Below are 22,279 nucleotides of genomic sequence, written 5' to 3' on the forward strand. Positions count from 1 at the left end.
TGTCAGTGGGCCGGCTTCTGACGGGAGGCGTTCCCGTGGGAACGCCCCCGTCAGGGAGGCACGCCCCCGGCACGCCCACCAAAGGGGGCGTGCTGTCAATCAACATTGACAGCACGCCCCCTTTGATCGGACACAACGAGCGAAGGACTTTCCTTCGCTCGTCGCGTCTGGCGCATGCGCACGACGGAGCTCCCTCCGTCGTGCGCATGCTCAGTCCATAACATCGACCCACTTGCGAGCAGACAGCCGCTCGCGAGTGGGTCTGAATCAGGCCCTTTGTTCCAACCAGCCAGATTGGAGAGATAATCTAAAGGAGCGTATCCATTAGCAGATAGTGGAACGACAGTAGGATTACAACATTGTAATCGTACAGTCGTTCCTCTTCCCCTGCATTGCCTACACTGAACGATATGTCGTTCAGTGCAGACACCCTCCCTCATCCCTGAACATGGTCAATCTTTCGTTATCGGCAGATTGACTGGCATGTTCAGGCGATGATTGATGTCAGAAACGACCAGCGGGAGCGCACATCGCTGGTCGTTTCCGACATTTTCATGCCCGGTTCATGCACGATTAATGAACGATTGAACTATATCGTTATCGTTCATTCGTTCATTTTAATCGACTAGTGGATACGCGGCTTTATAGTGTGTACCTAGCTTGTATCAGATTGCCCAGGCATTCAGTTGTCGTTTTTCTGAAGTATAGTCAAATCACTTCCCAAGTCCACTAAGCACTAAGGGGGTCATTCAGACCCGCTCGCGAGCGGCAGTACGCTCGCAAGTGGGTCGATGGTCCCCACTGCGCATGCGCACGACGGAGGGAGCTCCGTCGTGCACATGCGCGAGACCCGGCGAGCGAAGGACTTTCCATCGCTCCGGGTCTCGCACCAAAGGGGGCGTGCTGTCGATGTTGATTGACAGCACGCCCCCTTTGGTGGGCGTGCCAGGGGCGTGCCTGCCAGACGGAGGCGTTCCCATCGGAATGCCTACCGTCTCAAGCCGGCCCCACTGACATCACTAGTGGTGTCAGTGGGAGTGATTTTGGCTCTGATAGAGCCAAAATCACTCCAGGGCTTGTGGTTGAGAAACCCGACCACAGGGTTTCACTCGCAAGTCCGATGGTCGCGATGGTCAAGACCATCGCAACCATCTTGTTGGACGCTCGTATATGATGTGGGTGGTGACCCACAGCTATACGAGCGTCCAGGAGGACGCTCCATTTTAATGGAGGAGGGCCCTGATTCAGAGCGAGCGCTCTGGTCAGAGCGTCCGGCTCTGAATCAGGGCCTTAGTAATCTCACATCCACACATTGGGACTGTTGCAGAGTCGAAGGGAAGCCGTCTGTAACTGCTCCTGCGATGAGCGCATGGATTTAAATGCGAATTTTTGTCCTTTTGCAGAGTTAGGCAGCTCTAGAGCCGAAACCTCCCTATCCGTACGATTTGTTTGATACCAGTTATCATTATCAGTGATTACTTTCTCCAGAACTATACTTGCTGCAAAGATCTATCAGGCATAATTACTTACATCCAATGCTAAGCATACATAAAATATATGTCAGACCATCAGACATTTTGCCTCACAGTCTGAACCCATCAGAAATCGCGGCCAGACACACAGACATATCAAAGTGACGGCCACACAATATAGGAACATGGGAAATGCTGGGCGGTCGGCCGCGGCAGTGCATTCGCTGCCAGATGCTGCCCACCAATGATCAGATCAGTCGGCATGTTGGCAGATTTCTCATGCCTGACAGTCTGATCATTGCTGATCGATAGCGGCCAAACATGAAGCGATCATTGGCCCGATCCGCCGAAAATTTGTTGATCGGACCGATAATTGCATAATGTATGCCCAGCACAGCTCTGCAAAGCCATAAATCCTGTTTGCATGTCCTCAGTGAACTTATGTTTAAACACCCCTTTACCTCTCAGTTACAATCTTCAGTCTCAAGTGGGGATGTAACTGAACGGCTTATAGTTCTGCACTTCCCATAATTACATATGCTTGGTTCTAGAGCATGCTCAGGGCGAAAACACATAAAATAGATCCGCCAATGTACCTGCATTCAATTCTACGTAGCCCCATGGGTTTCAAGGCAGGTGTAGCGTAAGCACGTATTCCAATGGATTGATGTCGGGATGTCGGCTGTGAGTTTAATACAAAACTCGCCACTATTGCCTGCAATTTAAACAATCAAAAAATATAGAGAGTTTACATTTTACAGGAGACAGGCACTATGCACTGGCTAGAGCTGTATTCATACAGAACTATGATTACATAACATATTGATGAAAGTTTCCCTGTAAGCCACAAAGGATCCATGGCGGCTGAGAAGGACCGCTAATGAGGTTCTGAGATCCTCTCCTCTCGGCTGTGCAAAGTTTGAAGGTGAAACTGCTCAGCTGCTTCTTCTTGTTTCATGTCAGAGCGCTACAGTCCCAAAAATTCACACAAAGAATCACCAGACCCTGTCAAACGCTGTCCAGAAATTGATTCAGTTACAGAGGTAGACAGGGAGAAAAGGAGAAATAAAGCAGAAGGGAGGCAGTAATGTGGACAGTCTCATTTGATGCATAGCTCTTCTGATTCACTCAATGTGTCCCTGGAATAAATCAAATTATGCAGCGCTGGAGGACTGTGTTCTTGGGGCTACTTAATCCTGCTCCATGGTGCATTCTGATGGACTGGTGTAACCTTTTTATTTCTGCTGGGCTGAAAGCTTATATTTATAGGGATAATATTGTTTTTATTAGCCCTGTGTTTAGTGATAGATAGATCGATAGATAGATAGATAGATAGATAGATAGATAGATAGATAGATAGATATGAGCAGTGCTATTTTTCAGCAGGAAATTAGTTCCTGAACCTCTCATTAACTGTCCTGGGCCAAAATGTATTTTTTCCATAAGATAAGTTTTATTTTAAAGGCCCTTTTCAGAGCCTTATTTTCTAAATACTATATATGTGTATATACAGTCAGGTCCATAAATATTGGGACATTGACAGAATTTTCATATTTTGGCCTCTATTCACCACCACAATGGCTTTGAAATGAAACAAACAAGATGTACTTTAACTGCAGACTTTCAGATTTAATTTGAGGGTAATTACATCCAAATCAGGTGAACGGTGTAGGAATTACAACGGTTTCTATATGTGCCTCCCACTTTTTAAGGGGCCAAAAGTAATGGGACAAACTAAACAATCCTAAATCTAACTTTCACTTTTTAATACTTTGTTGCAAATCTTTTGCAGGCAATTACAGCCTGAAGTCTGGAATGCATAGACATCACCAGACGCTGGCTTTCATCCCTGGTGATGCTCTGCCAGGCCTCTACTGCAAATGTCTTCAGTTCCTGCTTGTTCTTGGGGCATTTTCCCTTCAGTTTTGTCTTCATCAAGTGAAATGCATGCTCAATCGGATTCAGGTCAGGGGATTGACTTGGCCATTGCAAAACATTCCACTTTTTAGCCTTAAAAAACTCTTTGGTTGCTTATGCAGTATGCTTCGGGTCATTGTCCATCTGCACTGTGAAGCGCCGTCCAATGAGTTCTGAAGTATTTGACTGAATATGAGCATATAATATTGACCGAAACACTTCAGAATTCATTCTGCTGCTTTTGTCAGCAGTCACATCATCAATAAATACAAGGGAACCAGTTCCATTGGCAGCCATACATGCCCACGCCATGACACTACCACCACCATGCTTCACTGACGAGGAGGTATGTTTTGGATCATGAGCAGTTCCTTTCCTTCTCTTCTCTTCCCATCACTCTGGTACAAGTTGATCTTTGGCTCATCTGTCCATAGGATGTTGTTCCAGAACTGTAATGGCTTTTTTAGATGTTGTTTGGCAAACTCTAATCTGGTCTTCCTGTTTTTGTGGCTCACCAATGGTTTGCCTCTTGTGGTGAACCCTCTATATTCACTCTTGTGAAGTCTTCTCTTGATTGTTGACTTTGACACATATACATCTACCTCCTGTAGAGTGTTCTTGATTTGGCCAACTGTTGTGAAGGGGTTTTTCTTCACCAGGGAAATAATTCTTTTGCCATCCACCACAGATGTCTTCCGTGGTCTTCGGGGTCTTTTGTTGTTGCTGAGCTCTCCGGTGCGTTCTTTCTTTTTAAGAATTTCCAAACAGTTGATTTGGCCACACCTAATGTTTTTGCTATCTCTCTGATGGGTTTGTTTTGATTTCTCAGCCTAATGATGGCTTGCTTCACTGACAGTGACAGCTCTTTGGCTCTCATATTGAGAGTTGATAGCAACTGATTCCAAATGCAAATGTCACACCTAGAATCAACTCCAGACCTTGTACCTGCTTAATTGATAATGAAATAACGAGGGAATAGCTCACACCTGTCCATGAAATAGCTTTTGAGTTGATAGTCCCATTACTTTTGGTCCCTTAAAAAGTGGGAGGCACATATTGAAACTGTTGTAATTCCTACACCGTTCACCCGATTTGGATGTAATTACCCTCAAATTAAATCTGAAAGTCTGCAGTTAAAGGACATCTTGTTTGTTTCATTTCAAAACCATTGTGGTGGTGAATAGAAGTCAAAATCAGAAAATTCTGTCAATGTCCCAATATTTATGGACCTGACTGTATGTATGTGTGTATATATATATATATATATATATATATATATAAGTATATATAATAAATATAAAATAGTTTTTCTATAGCTAATTTTTTTTTTCTACATCCACAGTAGCTCCATCCACAGTTCCTAAACCTATTTTTCCAGAAAAATAGCCCTGGATATGAGAGATACAGTAGTTATGAGATAGATAGATAGATAGATAGATAGATAGATAGATAGATAGATAGATAAGAGAGATACTGTAGATAGTTATGAGACAGATAGATATGAGACATAGATAGATATGAGAGATAGATAGATTGATAGAGAGAAAGATAGAGATAGATATATATGAGCTAGATAGATAGATATGAACTAGATAGATAGAATAGATATACTGTAGATATATATGAGACATAGATAGATAGATAGATAAATAGATAGATAGATAGTTATGAGATAGATAGATAGATATGGGTTGGGTACAGGATAAAAATCCAGATGCTGGCATCACAATAGGGTTAGCATACTGACACTTGTTGATCGGTATGCTAACCCTCTCCCTACCCTAACCCTCCCTTCCCGGTGCCTGACCCTAACCCCCCCCCCACTAGTGCCCAAACCTAACCTCCCTGCACCATAAACCTAACCCTCCCCTCTTAATGCCTGACCCCAACCCTCCACCTAATACCTAACCATAACTCCTAAACCTAACTTTCGGTATCTCGGAAGTTGGGATGCCGGCACCGGGATTGTGACCACGTCAGGATTCTGGCGCATGCCATGTTGCCATTGATTACACTAATGCGCAAGTGCAAATCTGTGGGCAATTGGCCACCATGTCATTTTCCCAGTGATTTGTGCAGTGCTGACGTGGGTCTCCGGAGAGGTGAGTATAATAAATCGGTGCAAGCACTGCGGCTGCTCCTCTCCTGGCTTGTGTCCATTGCCAGGCAACAGCAGTCACCACTTTACATCTCTTGTAGAGAACCGTTTACAAGTGCCACTGCTTTGTTCAGTGATGATGTGTTTCATGGACTGGATCTCCTGAACTTTTCCTATTGGTTCACCAGGATTTTTAAGGCTTCCTCTTCTGTGAACCTGTGCTGGCTATAGTTTCTGCTGACCCAGAGTGCTAAATCCGCATTCCTGTGAGTACTCCTTTTTTGTGACCCGGATTGCCTTCTGTCTCCTGGCCTTGGCTTGTTAATTGGACTTTGCTCTTGCTTGCTACCTGCCCTGAATGTGGCTTGTTAACTGGATTTTGCTCTTGCCAACAGCCTGCCGTGACTTTCGCCTGTTACTGGATGTCTTTTTACCTGCTGCCTGTCCTTGACCTTGGATTGTTTATAAGACTGTGCTTCAGCCCGCCACCTGTCCTGAATGAATTTCGACTGCTACCTGGACTTCACAATGTATCACTGTCAGCCCTGTATCCAGTCTGTCTGTATTCAGCACCTGACGCATCCATACCAATACCACGTAAACTACTACTCTGCAAATGCTGGCTCATGAGTTCCAGGCACTTATGTAGGTTACTAAGAAATTATCTCTGCGTGTTTCATCTTAGGAAGAGGATTCTAGGCCTGCACAAGTCAGTAGTTCTTTGTTAAAGCAATCTGATTTTAGTCATCACATAATCATTGAACAAAGCAGAGACTATTTGGAGAAGACTAGAAGCGTGTCTGCAGTCATCTAGCAATGAACAAGAAACCAGAAGAGCAGCAGCAGCCTAGCAATGGACCTTGGTCTCTTAAAATTACCACCATTTGAAGAAGGCTTCCAGAATCACTCCAGAAAGCTCCCGGATCCCGAAATCATTTAACCAAATAAATGGCTCAACCATCTTCACTAAGATTGACCTGAAAGGAGCTTACAACTTAGTGTGAATCTACGTTGGTGATGAGAGAAGAAGCTCATGCTTATCATTATGAGTACCTGGTGTTGCCATTTGGGTTGAACTTGCTGTCTATCAAGAACTTATAAATTATGTTATCGGGGACTTTTTGGGAAATGTTGTAGACACAAAAGTTTTCTTCCATGGAGATGAACTGTAATGGACATTCGAAAAATTGAGACATTAGCTGGAGGGAGCCAAGTTTATGATCGCAGTGCTTACTTGACCACCTTCAGAAAATTTAGATTGCCAATAGGTTAAATTCAAAACAAGTTCCTGTGGAAGTACCACAGATTTTGCTCTTAGGGGAGGAATTAAATTCAACATGATATACTATCGGGCATTGCGGCGATGCCCGGCTGCTTACATAACGGCAAATTTTCTTCGATAGGCTCCAGAGGACTTAGAACTTCAGAGTTGGGAATAAAGTGTGTCTGTCTACCTGTAATACTAGAGTGATGCAACTGTCTGTTAAATGTGGGCTGAAATATAAAGATTATCACAAAATTGAACCAGCTGGATTTGCCTCATGGGGTTTTGGAGAGATATAAAGTGGAGTAGTTGCCCAAAGTATCCAATCAGCTTCTAACTGTCATTACAAATACTGTACTAGATAAATGTCAGTCAAAAGCTGTTCTGTTGCTTTGGGCAAATTTTTAACTTTATCTCTCTCCACAACTTGATACATCTCCCTCCTAGTCTTTAAAGAATCCTAGGACCTTTCATTGCTCATTGTTCAAATCACTATACTATTCCAGAGTGTTTGGTTCCAGATCTGCAGCTAAGTCATCTCCAGACATTTTAGACACTTACCAAGAGTTTGCGATCAAGAAGGTTCTGGTCTCTGAGAAAGTTCAAGGACAGGTCTATTGTCTGGTTCTTTGGTAGAGGTTTAGACCTAAAAAGAGGTTGCTGCAAATAAATCTACATGCTGAATGGCTTAAGAAAATCACAAACTGTTCTCTGTTAATCCTCAATATTGGGTAATGTCAGAAGGTCACGGAAGGCACTAGGGCTGTTGCTAGGCAACTGCTGCTGGCTTCATAGTAATTGATCTGTTATAGAACTGAGGCATCCACAGAAAAATATATTCCTAGATATTTCATATATTTTTATTGCTAAATGTTTCTAAATTTAGTTTATAAAAATTGATGTAGTCAAATAGGAAATATTTAATGTTGTGGGCTTTTCATTATCACCTTACCTAGCTCCGCAAGCAGAATAGATAGATAGTGAAATATAGATTATAGTAGGTACATAGATAGATGTTATATGAATAGTAATAGATCATTTATAGATCGGTAGTCACGATTTACCTTAAACCTGACTTCTTTTGTCCCCAGGGTGATGATCGGATGAAGCTCCCAAGTCCTAATCACAGCAAGTTCTTCCAAAACCTCCTGGATGATGAAGATCTGGAAGATATGATAGATGCAGAGGAATATCTCGTCCCCCAGGCCTTCAACATCCCGCCTCCAATCTATACCTCTAGGACAAGAATCGACTCTAATAGAGTAAGTGGCTGCACTGTAAAACCTTTGGGTAACATTGAATATTACAGATTAAGCCATGTATTCTATAAAACCATGTGCTTTAACATAATGTTATAAAAAACCTAATAGTTTTATCTATACTGTTCCTATGACTGTTGGAACTCTTCCTTCATATTTTCCCATGTAATATTTTTGTCTTCTTTATAATATATTCCTGTATTTTCCTTGTTTATGAATCTTTAACGCTGTGTAACAGAGAAGTATAGCACACATCTAAATTTGCTGTCTCTGCCATAACATGTTTCCTAGATTTTCGTGCCTTTAAAAAATGAATCAGCCATTCACTACTACTTCTCTACTTAGTCCTTAAATAAACATTTAGGATACTTTTTAAAGGTCTGTTTCAAATTTAAACACATACTGTATACAGTAACCATAGAATAAAATAGCAACCTGAAATCTAACTGACAGGAAAGTATTGTTGTAGAAAGCTAAAGAGCTTAGTACTGTACTTTCACTGTTATGTACAGTATTGGTGCTAACCAAGGTGCTGAAGCTCTCTCCCTGTCATGTACAGTATTGGTGCTGACCAAGGTGCTGAAGCTCTCTCCCGGTCATGTACAGTATTGGTGCTGACCAAGGTGCTGAAGCTCTCTCCCGGTCATGTACAGTATTGGCGCTGACCAAGGTGCTGAAGCGCTCTCTCCGTCATGTACAGTATTGGCGCTGGCCAAGGTGCTGATGCTCTCTCTCTCTGTCATGTACAGTATTGGCGCTGGCCAAGGTGCTGAAACTCTCTCTGTCATGAACAGTATTGGCGCTGGCCAAGGTGCTGAAACTCTCTCTCACTGTCATGTACTGTATTGGCGCTGACCAAGGTGCTGAAACTCTCTCTCTCTGTCATGTACAGTATTGGCGCTGGCCAAGGTGCTGAAACTCTCTCTCTGTTATGTACAGTATTGGCGCTGGCCAAGGTGCTGAAACTCTCTCTCTCATCAATAATTGTTATTAGTGATTATACTTTAATTCAGAGATAATTGTGTATAATTTTCCCAGCAGTCCCATTATGAATATTTTTGCTTTTGAACATGTATCTAGTTCACTTGTCCTATATAGGAATCTTACAGTAATGAAACCCCATAAACTGCATTTTGCCAATACAATTGAATACAGTTTAAGAAGTATTCTCTGAGATCTAGCTGTGCTTTAGGATACTGTATTTGATAATGTATAACTAAAGCTAGGTAAATGGGGATGAGTAACAGAGGGCCCATCTGTATGCTTTGGGTTTAGAGTACTGTAATTTTGGGATGATATTAAAGTCAATTATAATTTTACAACTATCCAATGCTACGTCACCTATTGTAGATCTTATTAATTCACACAGGTCAGATATGATGTTTTACAAAACTGTAAATGACCCTAGAAAAATGTGGATTTTATTTTCTTATGCTATGATTAAGTTAAATACAGATGTTTTTTTTTTTTTACCCATCATCTTTGTGCAATATGGAGTGAGACGCATGATGCAACATAAAGTATACGCTGCACCACGGGTATCAACCTTTAGCTTTTCACTCTTTTACCTAAGTCTCGCACCATATAGTTCCTTTTTTTCCATCACAGCTACATATAAACAGAATTGTACTTTACTGAGTGCCTGATTCTAGTGCACTGCTGAACGCAGATTTCAGATGTTCGGGTATATGCGTAGGCGCATGACCCGTTCTGCGCATGTGCAGAATGGGTAAGCGATCCCGCTCGCAGACTAGCAGTGATTGACAGTCTGCTGGCATTTGTTGGGGGGGAGGGGGCGGCGATGGACTCAGTTTCCTTAATTGGAGGCATGTCGCCAACATTGGGGGGGAGGGAAGATACCAGGATCTCCGTTGGCTGAGAGATTTCCTGGCCTCTTCCTCTCAACTGCAGCAACCAGGACTACGCAGCTCAGATAAGTAATGCACAGGAGGCGTGATGCCTCCTGCTGCGTTACTATATCTTGCAAGGATCGCAATTACAAAGCTGCCTGCGTGCATACATCATATATCAATAGCCTGCGTGCATACATCATGTATCTATAGCCTGTGTGCATACATCATATATCTATAGCCTGCGTGCATACATCATATATCTATAGCCTGCGTGCATACATCATATATCTATAGCCTGCGTGCATACATCATATATCTATAGCCTGCGTGCATACATCATATATCTATAGCCTGCGTGCATACATCATATCTATAGCCTGCGTGCATACATCATATATCTATAGCCTGCGTGCATACATCATATATCTATAGCCTGCATGCATACATCATATATCTATAGCCTGTGTGCATACATCATATATCTATAGCCTGATGCAATACATCATATATCTATAGCCTGCGTGCAGCTTTGCAATTGCGATCCTTGCTGAATCAGGCCGTGAGTGCTTAGGATTTGCATTTTTGTTGCAATTGTAGTAGTGTAAATTCACATGTTGAGCATATTGCTGCACGGCAAGACACATAATGTAGCTCAGTCATATTGGCTCCCGGTCTCTTGCCATTTTCTCAGATTAGCAACCGTGTTGCACACTCAGAGCTGTTTTGGTGCCTTGTGCCAGAGAGAGCTTTGCCCCCCCCCTTTATCAAATAGGGACATAAGATATTGCACCTGAAAAAGGGCCATTGCATTATGGGGAAGAGCCAGGGAAGAGATAGGGGAGGCCAGGAGATACTGGGATAAAAGAAGAGGAAACTACAAGTGAGAATGATAATAAACAAGAAAAGTTACAGGCCCAACAGCGCCCCCTTCCCTGCGGTGCCCTGTGCCACGGCACTGGTCACACCACCCTAGTTACGGCCCTGCACACACTGCTGCTCTGTCATGCACAGTCACTAGTTGTGTTCAGGGCTTTCATACTATGTGCCTTTTTTTGCATTCATATTGCAAAACGAACACACATTTAGTAACATACTGAGCAACTGGATGCATGCCAAAGCTCAGTCAGGCTTTTAGTGGCACGCCAAACGGGGCTATTTGGTGCAATATAAGGATGGGTTAGTGAGGACACATCTATAGTACAGTACATTGCCACAAGGAGAGATTTAAGTTATTTCTATACTCTCTGAAATTTGAAGAAATAAAAATATTTTTTGTGCCTGTGACCATTTAAAAAAAAAAAAGCCTGATTGTATCTACTGACATTATGTATGTAACTGGTGCCTTGAGAAGCTGCTTGGCATGTGTGTCATCTCGGCACAGCTGTGTACGGGGATGGGTGGGGGTTCCGTGCTTATAAGGCTTCCTACATGGCCAGGCTGGTTCCTCATTCCCGTTCCTCATCAGCTTAATTCAAACCTCAAAAGAGAGACTAGACAAGGAGCTCAATTACTGATGGCAGCACCACGGAGCATTTAAGCAGGAAAGAAAAAGAAATTATCATCAGTTCGCTATTCAGCGCTGGGAGAGTGAAAGAGTTCCTAGTTTCTGTTGTGTTGCATTAACGGGATGAACTAGAAGGAACCCCTTCTTTTTACCCTCAATAACACTCTTTGAGAAGACAGAATGTGCCTTGATTGCAGCTTTGTGCAAGAGGATATAGAGCTGATGTGACAGAACCTACCCACCAGCCTCTCATCCGTCCCTTTCTCTCTCATACCCTCTTTCAGACTGTTTATTTCTCCTACTTTCTGTATTTGTGACACTTTTTCCGATGTGTTTGAGAGGTCAGATTTTTGTGACAGAAGATTGCACAGCTGCCAAATTGGATGTATTTTAGACCGTAACTGATCTTTTTCCTTTCATTGTACATTGAGCTGGAACATGATTCATACACGGGGACATTTCAACAAAACACTAGTCCATCATTTTGTGGGAGGGGGGGAGGGGGGGTGTCACCTTTTGGCTCCTCACTGTCATTCAATTTAATCCATTCAATAAATAGCAACATCGGAACAATCCACATTAAATTGATATCTTTGAACTAGAGTTTTGGGTCCCCAGGATTATAACCAGCAAAAAATAATGAGGGCGGGTAATAATATGGCTGGACTAAAATACACAGAAATAAATATTCCGTGGAATTGTTTACACAGTATGTGTAGCTTTTAACTAAGTAATATGAGCCAGAATCCTTATTATATTTATTCTAGTGAATATTAAATAATGGGTCAGATTTTTTTGACTCATTTTCTGGTCAAAATAAAAAAAAAAGTGGGTGTTTTAAAATCTCAAACTACGGTAAGATAGGTCCTTTGGGCCTGGATGAGAAATGGTCGGTAATGCAGCCGCGGCCACAGCCGCACTCGAAATAGAGGTTGCGAGAATATGCAAATGCTAATTTCAGCCTTCCCTTCGTGCGGGACACTGGGATGGGGTGTGCGAGCGCTGAGACACCCACTTTCAAGCTGCGTGGTTCGTGCATTTGCGATGGAGATTGTAAACACTCCAACAATGACTCAACATCAGTCGCACCAACATCATCCTGAAGATGGTTTGTAATAAACCTGAAACGTTGATGTATTAAGGACTTGCTGTGTGTTTCTTTGTTTAAATCCATTGAGTGCCGCTACCTTGACCTGCTCTATATATATATATATATATATATATATATATATATATATATATGGAATGTAGTTAATAGACCAGCAGACACGATGACAACAGTCTAAACCCCAACTACACATGCCCAACACGGGACTTAAGATAGGTGTCAAAATACCGACGCCTATCTTAATCCCGACGCTGGAAGCCCGACCCCAGTATCCCGATTGTCAAGAGCCGGGTAAGTATACTACCAAAGAGGGGATTATGATTAGAAACCTCCGGGGGGATATAGGGTTAGGCACCCCTCAGGGAAGGTTAGGTTTAGGCTAGGGGAAGGAGGGGTTAGGGTTAGGCGCCACTAGGGTGAGGTTTGGGGTAAGTACCCCCCGGGAGGGTTAGGTTTAGGGTGCGGGAAGGGGGGGTTAGGTTTAGGCACCCGTCGGGGGGGAATTAGGGTTAGGCACCCCCCCTGGGTTTTAGGGTTAGGCACCACTAAGGGAGGGTTAGGGGGGAGAGAAGGGAGGGTTAGGGTACTTACCAGCCAGCGTCGGGATGTCCTCCTGTCGGGCTGCCGTAGTCAGGATTTGAACAGACGGCTAAACAGCCGTCAGTATTTCAATACCATTCCATATGCATAGTACATGTGTAATGGAAAATAGAATAGAATATATTTGGCCACTATGATAAACTAGAAAAAAGTGTAGAAGATAAAGAGAAAGATAATTTTTTAAAAATATATTTATTTTTCAGGAGATTGTGTATATGTAGTATAGCCTGTGCACAGAATAAAATGTTATTTGTCTAAAACAGAAGAACTCTAGCTGCAGTTATGGCTAAACAAAATGAAGACAGATGAAGCACCTTGCATTAATGGCATTCACCCATGTGTTGTTAGGGAACTAAGGGCCTGATTCCGAGATGGACACAAATTCCAACGCAGCTGCAATCTCATTTGAAAATATGCAAATGACTCACTCGCCATCCAGAGCTTAGAGACGCCCACTGAGAGCTTCTCACATCCGCCGCTCACGCACAAAACCGGAAACACTGAGCACAGATCAGGCTGCCATCAGCCTGCTGAGTAAGTCTTAGCTGCCACAGACACAGCCGGTCTCTAGACACGCATAACGCTCTCCTGCTGCCAGCAAGGACGCAGCGGCTAATTTATATACGCCCAGAAAATAGTGTTTAAGCGGTCCGCCACATCTGCGTTTTTCTCCCGTCCCCCAAACGCTGACCACCTGTCACTCACTTTACGAGTTAATCATCTTTGTGAGCGTAATCGCAATTCAATCACTGCGGGCGCACAGTGTAGCTTACACGCATACGTCATGGCTAACAATCGCTCAATCTGCGTAAATATTTCCATTGCGTCTATCTCTGAAAAAGGCCCTAAGTGCAATAAGCAATAGGCCACTGTTTCATATATTTAAGAATACCCCATAACAGGGTCATTGCCACAAAATTGTTGGAATGGCGATTAAAAAAAAAAACTTCAAAAAGGGAAGAAAATCAGTAACAGGAAATTATATTTGAACTGAGTTTGACTTCAGTCGTGGAAAAACAATTCTTCCAATAAATCCAATTCTGAAATATATTGTGCAAAATAATTGTATAACAGAGAGTCAACATCATTTCATGAAGGGCCGGCCATGCCTAACAAACGTGATTAATGGTTAGGAGGGAGGAAGTTTTACAATGGATTTTGTTGTAATTGTCATTTGCAATTCATTTCATTTCAGTACTGCTTCACTTAACTATCTGCTACAAGAGATGATAGTACTAGATCAAGCTAAAGGCGTTGGTTCATCATGGGTAGGGAACCCAGAGGACCAAGCGTAGTATTAAACAGAACATACTGTATTCAGGCTGGGCTATAGCTACTTGTAGCATAGTGCAGTGATCTCTTCCAGCCTTTTATTATTGCTCGTGTAGGAGGCCTGCTTATGGAAGGTGTCCACAGTTGCTTATGACATTAAGCAATGTAGGTTTATTAATAAAAGCAGGATAATAAATTGCTATATAAAAGGTTTAAACCAGGGGCGTTTCAAGAGAGGAGTGCAGTCTCCATCACGGGCACCCTCCTCTTAGTCCGGCGGTGAACTGAGTGCAGCGTGGCAACCGACGCACTTATAGACTCTGGGCACTAGAGTGTGCAGGGGCCAATTTATAATGGGTGCAGGGTTATACTTACCTCTCCGGAGTCCTACGTCAGCGCTGACGTAGGACTCCGGAGAGGTAAGTATAACCCTGCACCCATTATAAATTGGCCCCTGCTTTAAGCTAAGGGCCTGATTTAGAGATGGGTGGAATTTGCAGTGCTGGACACCAGCAACTGTGCAATTCCATCCATCTGAAATGCAAAAGGAGACTGCAAACTGAGATCGAGGGTAGCCCCTTGGGCCAGGCTGCGGTAGCTGAAGATTACCACAGCCTAGCTGCGTCACGGGAGCTGCGAGGCCAGGAAATCTGCGTCCACCGATGCAGATCCTGGCCTGGTTCCTCCCAAAAAATGGGGACGACACGCCCCCTTTGCCGGGTATGGTGGCCAGCCACGCCCCCACCCCCTAACACTCTGGGCACTGGAAGGGTCGGTGGGCGAGATCACAGGACCTGTTCTGCACATGCGCAGAACAGGTCCAGCACACGCACAGACCCTAAACCATTGGAGATGTGCACTAACCATCGGGTTAGCCTACATCTCTGAATAAGACCCTAAGTGAGAAACTGGGCCACGTATTGGCAGATACAAGGTGATGGAGCTAGAAGGGTTATGCACTTAGACTATGGTTATAATAACTTTACTTTGTACACAGTAAATAGAATGCGTGGGAAATTGAAATGTATTTATTTATTAAATATTAAACAGATATTTATAGAGCGCACACATATTCCGCAGAGCCACAAAACTGCTGGACAGCCAGACATCGCGCAGGACCAGTTCTGAACATTCGCAAAACGGGTCCGGCGCATGCGCAGCCCCACATCAATCAGATACATGTGTATACCATCGGGTTTATGTACATGAATCAGGCGCTCTGTGATGTCACCATTGTGGAATATAAGCGTACTAAAACGCCATCAGGCACGTAGGAGGAACAGGCAGGAGGCTCATTCTTTGCCCACTGAAAGTCATTATTGTCCTAATCTACCACCGGTTTAAATGGTGTAGTAATTAACAATCACGTAAAGGGGGAGACGTACCAAGCCTTGGAGGGACATAAAGCGGAGTAGTTGCCCAGAGCAACCAATCAGCATCTGTCTCTCATTTCATGGACTGCGCTAGATAAATGACAGTTAAAATGCTGACTGGTTGCATTGAGCAACTTCTCCCCTTCATCTCTCTCCAAAGCTCAGTACATCTCCCCCTGAAAGAAGAAAAGTGGCTACCTTGGTTATTCCGTGACTCTTCTACCTACGTGAACGCATTGGCCGAGTGTCGTCTTTTTAGGGCTCCCTAAACCCTGGCTCACTTTCCTTTTACAAGGGATGTATGTGAGCAGCTCAAACATCGCTCTGGTGATGTGGCCAGGCAATCAGGTCCCAATTCCCACCCTCCCTGAGCAAACACCAGCTCCATTCAGAGGCACAGGCTGCTATTTGCAGCTTATCAGAGACGGGATGAAAACCAGATTGGAAAGAGCGGCCCCCTGAGACAGGCCCTTGTTTGCTGTCAGAGTGCCCAGTCATCATCTCGGAGTGCGGTTCCGTGTTCAGTAACACGTGCCACGCAGTGCCAGCTATGCTCCCCTGTAAGTACGTCTAGTTGTGACATGTTTAGGAATAAGATAGTATCAGGGCTGGGGATGTCTTAATACGCATTGTCTACCTCGCTGTTTCCAGCCTTACCATGTCTAGTATTACAGCACTTAGCAGCTATCCTTACAAATATGAACATGAGTATATGTACAGCTACAGCAGGAGTATGTCCAGAGCCACCGTGCCGTATTTGACTACCCAATAATTCTAATAAAAAATGTGCATGCATGATGAACTTCTGTACACTCGCATTGTGCTTCGAACACGGTGGGGACACAGCAAAGCTCGGAAAGGCATCGTTGGGTCACCATTGCCGCCATCTGTAGATGGCGTAAGCGGTACAGTCTCTAAGCTTACCGCTGTTTGCTAAATGCTGAACAGAGGTCATAAATCCATTAGCAAAGTAACTCAGGGTACCCAGTGTTTTCAAGCAGCTGCAGCTGGTGAAACTGCGTACAAGGATGCAGCACACCGGAAAAATGGGGCCACCAAGCCTCCGTTGTCGGGGACGCTGCCTGATGCCGCCCCTAAACGCCTGCAGTCTGTCAATCAGGGTTTGGTACAATAATCTGCAGTCATCTTTAGATTATTTGTGGTTTTGGGTGCACTTTGCTGTCTCAGCTTCCATTGGGTCCTCACCTCCTCTTCCCTTTCACAGAATGTTGCCGTGTGCCTGAGAAATTCCAGTTTACAAACTGTTAATTCCATTGGATCTTCATCATCATAACTTGCTTAAAGCACCACAAAACTCTGCAACATACACTGGCTAAAACAAAGTATACATAAAACACGTCGTAGGCAAAAATAGCAGACATTCACCAGGTATGTACTATGAAGGTATAATAAACTTCCAATAGAGGAAGGAATTTTTACTATTGGAATTGGAAATTTATACAATGTTGCAATCACAAATTTGTTGTACAAGCGTTGGAATAGTTGCCGCTGTCCCTCATCACTGTTTACGATGTAGCAAATTAACGCGGTGAGGAACCATCCCTCAGGTGCCGCAATACGCAATCGTAGACTGCGCAGAGGATATGAGAGTAGGTGGTTTGCTCCGTGTGAGGCCAGGTGGCTCTGTGACTGTGAGATGGGCGTTTCTGGGCAGTTAACGCGTGGACGTGCTGATCACACGTGTCTCACAGGAGTGTCGTGAGCTTATTACATGACTTCCCGGCTAGTTTTAGGCTGAGGTGGGTGCTGATTGTAATGATGAGGACTGCGGATGGGAAAACAGTGGTCGGAGTGATGCACAGACATGAAGACGGCAGGATGCTGCCATAGATTATTGAACTTTTCCTTCTAGTCTTATGTTGGGCTAAGTGCTAACACTCGTTCCTCAGTCCTGACCTCTATTTTACACATAAATACAATGACATTAAGGACTGACAGAGGTCATGTGACAGCGTTAGAGGTTAGGGAGGTCCCTGCACCCCTCTCTATGATGAATGATGTGCAGCAGAATTCCATTGTTTTGTGTTTTTACATTTTTTTAATCTCACAATAACAATATATGAGAGCCAAACAATTGTACGGCTTCCTGCTCAGTGCCAGAGTCATGGCAGCTCCAAATCAACAACTGCTGGCACTCATGTAAGGAGATAGCTATTACCTCACACAGTACATCACATTTATTTCACTTATAAGGAAATATTCCAAAACACGGTGGCTGTGGTATGTTTCTATCTGAGGTACAGTAACAGCCGTGGCAGGAGGCTTATAGAATCCAACCCACACCGCACACACCTCATGTTCTGACAAGGGAAGTGAGAAACCCATTATTAGGATCACAAGGACACACCGTACTTCTCATTGTCCCTGCACACGTCCCAATGTAATCCAGCCTGCAAGACCATGAAGATATAAACTCGCAATAGATACTTTTGTGGTTTATGATACACAGAGAGCTGAGTTTTAGAACAAAAGAAAAATAAAAGGAAATTGTGTCAAAAAGCCATGTGATGGATGCTGCAGATGCAGTAGGGTTTATTGCAATAATCTATGTCACATACAGTATATCATCTTTCTATATCCAGAGCCACAATGAGGGGTGCGCGAGGGTGAGGGGGCAGCAATGTTGCTGGCCCGATGGCAGCCTTATCTGTCTATCTATCTATCGATCTATCTCATATCTATCTATCTATCTAATATACTATCTATCTATCCATCTAACTCCTATCTATCTATCTATCTATCTATCTATCTATCTCATATCTATCTCATATCTCCTATATATCTATTATCTATCTATCTATCTATCTCATATCTATCTATCTATCTATCTCATATCTATCTATCTCATATCTATCTATCTAATATCTATCTCATATCTATCTATCTATCTCATATCTATCTATCTATTATCTATCTATCTATCTTATATCTATCTGATATCTGTCTATATCATATCTATCTATCTATTGTCTATCTATCTCATATCTATCTATCTATCTATCGGTGCATACACACGGTCAGATTTTGTGTCAGATCTGAACGATAACGATTTAAAAAATCGTACAATCATTCATATCTGATGTCAGATAACTATATCTGACTTCTGATGTGGTTGCAGTCAGATTTGGACTATTTCATTCATTTTAATACAGTCTGAAATTGTTCAAATCGTTGGTAAAAATCTTTCAATCGTTCATCATTCATCTGACAGATCTGACCGTGTGTATGCACCATAACGATCTATCTATCTTATATCTATCTATCTCATATCTATTTAATGTCTATATCTATCTATCTCATATCTATCTATCTATCTTTCTATCTATCTATCTCATATCTATCTATCTATCTATCTATCTATCTATCTATCTATCTATCTATATATCTCATATCTATCTATCTATATCTATCTATCTGTCTATCTATCTCATATATATCTATCTATCCATCCCATATCTATCTATCTATCTCATATCTATCTATCTATCTATCTATCTCATATATATATATATATATATATATATATATATCTAATATCTATCTATTTATCTATCTATCTATCTATCTATCTAATATTTATCTATTTCATATCTATCTATCTCATATCTATTTAATGTCTATCTATCTATCTATCTATCTATCTATCTATCTATCTATCTATCTATCTATCTATCTATCTATTCATCCCATATCTATCTATCTCTATCTACCTATCTATCTATCTATCTATCTATCTATCTATATCATATCTATTTAATATCTATCTATCTCATATCTATTTAATATCTATCTACCTATTTCATTTTCTATCTATCTATCTATCTATCTATCTATCTATCTATCTATCTATCTATTGTCTATCTATCTTATATCTATTTAATGTCTATCTAATCTATCTATCTCATGTCTGTCTATCTATCTCATGTCTGTCTGTCTGTCTATCTATTTCACAATCTATTTCACAATCTATTCAATATCTATATTTATCTATTATCTATTAATCTGTGAGGTCTATTTATAAAAGTACTGAATACCTTGTTTCACACTATTTCGTATGCTGGGCAGTAAAGTGCAGTGAGGTAAATGGCTGGGGAAACTCTGGCTAGTATCAGAGCCAGATTTACAGATACATATATGAACCCGAGGGTACATGTGGGCATTATACAAAGGTACAGCAGTATATAGTGCTGGGAATTTGATGTGTTTTTTGGGATATATGGAAATGGTAGACAAGACGGGGAGGCAGTACCTCACCTGCCATACACTGTTTACTCCAGAGTTGTGACTATAAAATTATTAGAATAATACAAAGAAGATATTTATAATATTTTCTTACAATTTTTCTTATAATGTATATAGTCACAACTCTGGAGTATCCCTAGGTGCTCTATTTACTACAATCCGCATATTGAATGCAGATTGTAGTGTGATATTACAGAGTGAATTCGCATTGCGAATTCAGGCAATATCACAGGGATTTACTACAAATCCCTTACAGGGACAGAGCTTGCGATAAAGCTCTGTCCCTGCAAATCCCCTTCGGAGCCTTATCACGGTATTTTCGCAAAAAATACCGTGATTAAGTGCCCGCGCATGCGTCGACCGATCGCCGCTGCTACCCGCTAAGCCCCGCCCCCGCGATCACGGACCCCCCCTCCCTTAATAGCACTTACCTGCATGCTCCGGGCCTCCGGTGATGTTCTCCATTCCTCCGGTCAGGTGATCTCCCATACTGCACTGAGGCCCGATCACCTGATGACCGGGCAGCAGTGCACTATGGGAGACCAGCTGACCGGAGGGGAGTCATCACCAGAGGCCCGATCACCGGTCCCTGGAGTCAGGTAAGTAAAAAAAATTTTAACTATTTTTTTTTTTCTTTTTTTTACAGTAATCAGCTTGTGGTCTAACAGCTGATTACTGGGACCGACTCCTGGTTCTGCTCTCCCCGTTAGAGTGGAGCAGGAGTCCAGTAACCGGGGGAGACCCGGGATAATGCTACCTCCAGGTGGCGTTACTATCACAGGGCTTTCCCCGATATTTTTTCATTATTTTTAGTAACTCTGGTTGGATCACAATTCCCATTACAGTTATGGGAAATGCGATCTGCTTTACTAAAAATAAGTGATACTTAGGGGTTTGAGTAGAATTTTACGAATTCTACTCCAATTGCCCTGTAATAACTATAGGTGATACTAAAATAATGTGAAAAGGGTGTGAAAACCTGACCGCACATCAGTGATGCTTGGTACACACTTTGCAATGTGTACCCAGCCGATGTGTCGTGCGGCGGGGTGCCGGCATCGGCAAGTGCGTACACACTTGCTGATGCTGGGAGTGATGGCGCCACAGCGGGGGCCATGCCACATGCAGGTCCGACGGGCGATGTCGCTGACAACCCGTGGGAGCGACATAGCGGGTACACACTGCACGATGTGGGACGACGTATCATCTAATGTGTACCCGGCTTTAAAATGCTGGAAGTGCCGGTCCCATAGTTTACAGTAGGCTCCAGACACTTCGGCAATTTAACATGAAACTTTTGCGATGCAAAACTAATGTAAAACCGAGAACGCCATCTGAAGATGGATTAATGTCTGCTGGAGAAAAGCGGGACGAGAGAGTTCTCTTCCAGCTTTCTCCCACAATGCACTGCGTCCCCGGCGTCATCGTCACTCGTTCTGCACATTTACAAAAGACAACAGAAAGAGGACACTAAATGCCTGTGTTCTCCTCACTAGGACAAACCTTTACTGCACGGTGTGTCCCGGTATTACAATTAATATAAATAACGAGAAAGAATCCACGAGAAATGCTGCAAAAAAAAAAACCTGCTAAATCTTACAACTGACATTTGGTTTTCTTTTAATAGCGCCAGAAATATTTAATTATTTTACAATATATCTTTCAATCTACTTATCTATCTAATATTTTTTCCTTTTTTTTTTGCCAACCGTATCGTTAACACTGTAAAGTTCTGTAGTATAGACCAGAATATTTACTGTACTTTGAATACCGCCATCACAAAACAATCAGTGTAGTAAAGTATATTGATCAATAAAGTAATGGGGCTCACACCTCTGCGATGGATTGCCCCAATTCACCGTTCTGCTGGGGTCGGGGAATCGGGGAATTCCAACATGTTGGAGAATCTCGAATTCCCCAATTATGACCCAGAAATGGCTGGAATCGGCGATGCTGGGATTTTTATCGTGTTGAATTTCCCCAATTCCCCAAATCATCGTTGTCTGCCGAATGGTCTTTTTGATTGCAGTTTGTCGGATTGGCAGAATGGGGAATCTGGCCATAGATGTATAGCCTGCATAAGTACGCAGATATAGAAGGGGCAAAGAGGATCTGTGGAAGCCAAGTAGTCACTTGTTTCATATAGAATGCAGCATTCTGACGCCATGTGTTTGTTTATTACTGTACATCTCCCTCAGAGCCGTATCTTTCATGTGTCTAAAGTCACGCGGCCGCTCAGCCATGTACCTGCGACGCCAAGCAATAGGGAGAATATCAAACGCAGGAAATCTTAAAG

General features: G+C 42.8%; 1 protein-coding gene across 3 annotated transcripts in view; it reads left to right on the top strand.

Moving 5' to 3' along the window:
• ERBB4 (erb-b2 receptor tyrosine kinase 4) overlaps window positions 1–22,279 on the top strand; it is a 1,059,049-nt gene that overhangs the window by 1,012,210 nt on the left and 24,560 nt on the right. For all 3 annotated transcript variants that reach the window (XM_088474081.1, XM_088474078.1, XM_088474079.1), the window contains one exon: window positions 7,843–8,013. In XM_088474081.1, the coding sequence (XP_088330207.1) occupies window positions 7,843–8,013 (171 nt within the window). The remainder of the gene's footprint in view (window positions 1–7,842; window positions 8,014–22,279) is intronic.

The sequence above is a fragment of the Taudactylus pleione genome, unplaced genomic scaffold, assembly GCF_031769625.1.
Source record: "Taudactylus pleione unplaced genomic scaffold, aTauple2 ptg000147l, whole genome shotgun sequence".
NCBI lineage: Eukaryota > Metazoa > Chordata > Amphibia > Anura > Myobatrachidae > Taudactylus > Taudactylus pleione.